General features: G+C 41.0%; 1 protein-coding gene across 1 annotated transcript; it reads left to right on the forward strand.

Moving 5' to 3' along the window:
• The first annotated feature begins 2,753 nt into the window (after positions 1–2,753).
• LOC110045816 (uncharacterized) lies at positions 2,754–4,788 on the forward strand. The gene has a single exon (XM_020751440.2). The coding sequence runs from the start codon at positions 2,826–2,828 to the stop codon at positions 4,011–4,013; it is 1,188 nt and encodes a 395-aa protein (XP_020607099.2). The 5' UTR covers positions 2,754–2,825; the 3' UTR covers positions 4,014–4,788.
• The last annotated feature ends 195 nt before the right edge of the window (positions 4,789–4,983 follow it).

Here is a 4,983-nt window from a genome sequence, read left to right on the forward strand (position 1 = left end):
TTCATTTTGAGTGATTGTCCGGATGATATTAGTTATGAAAAGAACTGCTCGTGAAATTAAGTCGGTATCATGGTAAATGCTTTGAACCCACGGGTATCAGTAGTTCATATAGTTTGATCGTCCGGGTGAGGGTAGTTCTGAAAAGAACTGTTGTTGGTGACTGATGTGTCAGCAACCTGAGCGGAAGTCATCTTCAGAGTCAAGTGAATCGCGTTTGTCAATCGATGGAATTATAAGGCGTGGCTGAATGATCAGTTTAGCCGTGATGGTATTGACTGAAAGACTCGTGTAAAGTTTGGCCGGTTCGTGGAGGCAGCCTGGCCGAGTGGTTAGAGCGCCGGATTTGAAATCCGTAGGTGTCGGGTTCAAGTCTCGTTCTGACCACTAGCTGATGTTGTTCTCGGTAGCCCCGAGTTCAACTTCTCGGCTGCGCTTGTAAATAGTCAACTGGTCTGTCGCCCGCCAGTTGGGATTCTTAACCTAGTTATGTTTATTTGAATATTCATTTATCATTGCTGGTTCGCATTGGTCCTGAAAAGCCCCAATAATGGGGAGTGGCCAATTAAGTATATATTTTTTTACATTTTGTTCTAGTAATTTTCGATCCGTTTATTGTTAGTCAAATTAAGTCGGTGTGTTTGAGGTTCGTTTGTCGGTTTTCTTTATGTCGTGGGTAAGTCGTTTGTACGAACTTTATTTCTCATAACACAATATCAAGAATAGTAGCCTGAAAGTCACTTCTCATTGGTCACATGCAGTCGCTGTTCACGAAACAGATGCTTAGTCTCGCAAAAAAGCAGACACTTCAATATTATGGTTTTGCCCGACTAGTTCTACAATCATCAATACAAGCAGCTAAAATTTTGCGAACGATAAACTTCCTCTATTTTTGTTACATCTTGACTATATCTATACAGTTTTGATTTTATTCGTTTGTTTCAGAGCGATATCCTTGATTTAGTTTCTTCAGTTGTTTTTCAACAAGAGACGAGATCATCTTTTGATCCCCATTTAATATTCTTCCCATAACCAACATCAAGGCCCCACCCACACAATATACCCCCGTGAAAACGCGTCCAATGTTCTCCGTTCACACTACGCTGGGAAATGTGAAAACCGTATTTTTACAATAACTTTCTACTTCCTCGCGCGCTGATTGGCTCATTTTTATCATCAATAAGAGTACAGATGGATAAAATTTTAATTGTTGCAAGCTTTCAAGTTCAACTTTCAGCTTTCAAACTGTCAACTTTTTAACCAATGAGATTTTATGGACTTTTTTAAGTAACCAACCAAAAAGCGAGAAAAGTTATTGACAATGTTCGCGTCATTTTGAATAAAATTCACTTATTTTTGTTTACGGCAAGTTTACGGCGTCTTTTACCCTCATTTATCGCTGGTTTTCAGTGTCACGCAATTCAAAATAGATCAAAATAAAAATCAAAACCGGTCAATAGATAAAGTCCAGAATCTGGGAAATGAAAGAAGGTAAATATGCAAAGACTCTCGCCAAAATTCTGGTCACAGCAATTTTTCTTATGCGAGATATGCGGAGAAATTTTTTACCCAAATTTATAGAGATTTGTATGGAGACGCCATGCTGGTGCCCATCCGTATGGGCACCAACATGGCGGCCGGAAACCAACAGAAACATCTGTCACTGAGTTTTGCTACAAAAGAGTGAATTTATCCCTCGAGGAACTCAAAACATTAAAACGATACTTTTAATTTTCCAAGACATGAACTGTTGAGATAGCCAAGTTACCCTAAATATGTCACTTTTTTAACCATCATGACAGCTCTCTAGGCCGTCATGTAAATGCCGCGTCACGCAATAGTTTAGAAATTTAAGCGTAGTGTATCACAAAACCAAGAACCCATTCGGAGCGACAATTTGTATGAATATTAGTTTTCAACAGCTCTTATACATCATTTAAGTAAAATCTCAGGAAGATCAATAGTTTTGTAGTTCGAATTTTAGTGACGTCATGTGAAAACCAGCTATTCCGGGCATTTGACCATTTTGGGGTCTCGTTTTTTTAAGTGCCTGTCCTCTTACTGATGATAAATTTCGTCGTAACATTGTCAAAGTTTACTGCGGAACCACTCGCCTGCGGCCCGTGGTTCCACAGCCACTTTGAAAATGTTATGATGCAATTTATCATCAATAAGAGGACAGACGCATAAAAAAACTAACGTCAATTTGCTAAATAGAAGTCGTAGAAATAAAGCTGCGTTCTCAAATTACAGTAATTTCTCTGGCGTAGAGTGGACGGGGCCTAAATCCTTCATCTTTGGGGAGCTAGTAGTCTCCTCCGCAGCCGTTTTTTGGCATGTCACGCAACGCTCTTTGGGGGGAGCGTTGCGTGACATCCCAAAAAACGGCTGCGGAGGAGACTAGGGAGCTAGCGGTGGGTGCAAATTTCAACATAATAAAGAGAGATTACTGCAAGCCTTATGGTACAAAAATTTAAAGACAAATAGCGACACGATATTTTAATATCGTGTCGCTATGTGTCAATAACGTTTTCTTTCACTGCGAACCTAAACCTCCGGGATGAATTGTGGCGTTTCGTGATTATTCTATTTTTAGTGTGTTATGATTGGAAGTTATTTTTGGTATGTGTCGGCTTATTAACTCATGACACATCCAATGCTTTCTGAGAAACCTGCAAACATTTCCTAGAATTCTCAGGAGCGATCTGATTGGCCTGTCAAATTAAAAATAGTCAATTGCATCGTTAATAGGCCCAGGCACGTCATCAAAACAAATTTTCCACCCGCTGGTTCTTCCGTGTTGCTCTCACTTTGAAAGTAAATTCGAAATGGCGACGAATCTAAGAGAAAGCTACGAACTTCTCGGCCTTCCAACTAACGCTACTGAAGAAGAAGTGAGAAAAGCGTACAAACAGAAGGCGCGCGAATGTCATCCCGACAAGAATCCTGATGATCCACGAGCGACGGAGAAATTTCAAGCGCTCAGACAGGGATACGAGAGAATTGTGTCGAGCGAAGAAACCGATGAGGATGTTGAATATTTCAGTGGATTTGATAACTTCTTTCATTTTGTAATGTTGCGGGAGATGATGAGGAGGAGGATGAGAGAAGAAATGATGGCCAGAATGTTTCAAGGTTTATTTGCGGACGACAGTGACCCTGACGAAGGCGATGACTTCCTGTTTGGAAGGCCTTTCTTTCACCAGCGTTCAAGGCATCAAGGATCTTCTACCAGGTCACATAATTTTCGGTTTCGAGATCAGGGAGATACTCAGAATGGAAGATCGTCATATGAATGTGGGTCTTCAGCAAAACCACCAAAGAAACAGAAAGGTCGGAAGAAAAACTTTCGAAACAGTGACGGGGCAAAACAAGCACAAAGACCGAGATCCAGTAAACAGGAAACCACGTTTGATTCAGATCGAGATGTAACTACAAATTACAAATATGGCTGGGACGATTTTAACGGAGAAAGAGAAACATGCGGTGAAGAGAGAGCAAAACCAAATATGTTTTCCAAGTCAAAGCAAAGAAACAAGAACAAAAGCCAAATGACAGCATCCGAGTGGCAAAAAGGACGAAAAACCAAGAAACATCACAAGAAGAAGCAAACTGCGAAATCCTCCAACTCGCCTCAAGCTTCTGAAGAAAAATCAGACTGGGATAACAGAAGTAAAGCACCCAGAAACAGCAATGGACGACAGGACGAGGAGGAGCATTGTTGTAGTTCAGCCCCATCGTCTCCAAACAGTAAATGCTGGGAAGTTGGAGACGCAAAGAATGCCGCTGAAGGTAAAAGCCAGCTCAACTCCGGCCAGTTTGGTAATGAAATGAATGCAATGGAATATGATGAGAAGATTAAAGATACATGTACTAGCGAAAGAGGAAATCCTGGTGATAGTAGCAGCGAGACGATCCCAGAAAGCCTGAAATGTGAAAAGGATGGAGCCAGGGGAGATACTGTTGATAAAGAGGAAGAGCTTAGAAGTAATCTAAACACGGAGAAACAAGACTAAACAGAAGGACAGAAAATTTCCTGATGACAACAAACTTGATCCGTATTACGCGTTGCTGGTCTCTGTTTCTGTTTTACTGATATATCTTGATTGTCTTACATACAGTTTATATGCTAAAACAAGCATTTTTTAAATGTTGTTCCCCCGAAAAAAAAAGCTTCTTATTACACCCCTACTTGCCCATACCGACCACCTCTCTACAACAGCCACTTTCCACTGTCCCCAAGGTGGCCGTTGTGAAGAGGTTCGACTACATTTTATTGTGTTACATCAGGCAATTCAAAGGGTTTCAAACATGTCGATCACGCGTATAGAAGGTACATCACGCGCACAACAGTTTTCTATCAGCAGAAACAAAACGGAAATAGGGCCAATCAACTTCACGGATTCAAAACAGACTACGATAAATTTACACTAGGTGGTGATAGTTGATGAGGAAGAAGGCCGAATCAACTCATCCGCTCGCTCTGTCCCTTTAAAACGGCGGGATTCGTGACCAGTCTATTGCAAAGTCCGCCCGGTAACCATTAGCTGGTGAACAGTTATATATTCCTGGTAGGTGTTTAATTAGGTTGCTTTGTATTAGTTCCCATTGGGATAATCAGACCAATATATACCACTCCTTGTGAATATGACACAACTTAACCGCCGACCAGTTAACTCGAGGCTGGGTTTTCCTTATTGTAAATTAACGTGTAACATTTTCTTTTATTCTCTAGCTTGAAACCCGTATTCAACATGCCTCAGATTCTTGATAATAAACTCGATTACTGCTGGCGGCTCCCTCCACTATTTTTTGTATTATTTGCCTCCTTTACTTACAATAGAAATGTTTTCTATTCGGCTGAGCGAAGCGAAAGAGAATAGAATGATATGTTAACTCAATTAGCGTGACAGCGTAACATGGCGTGACACAGCACCTACTGTCTCCAATTTCAAGGCGGACACAAGTAACACAAGTGCAACTGTC

Source organism: Orbicella faveolata, unplaced genomic scaffold (assembly GCF_042242905.1).
Source record: "Orbicella faveolata isolate gen_17 unplaced genomic scaffold, um_ofav_v1 contig_24, whole genome shotgun sequence".
Taxonomy (NCBI): domain Eukaryota; kingdom Metazoa; phylum Cnidaria; class Anthozoa; order Scleractinia; family Merulinidae; genus Orbicella; species Orbicella faveolata.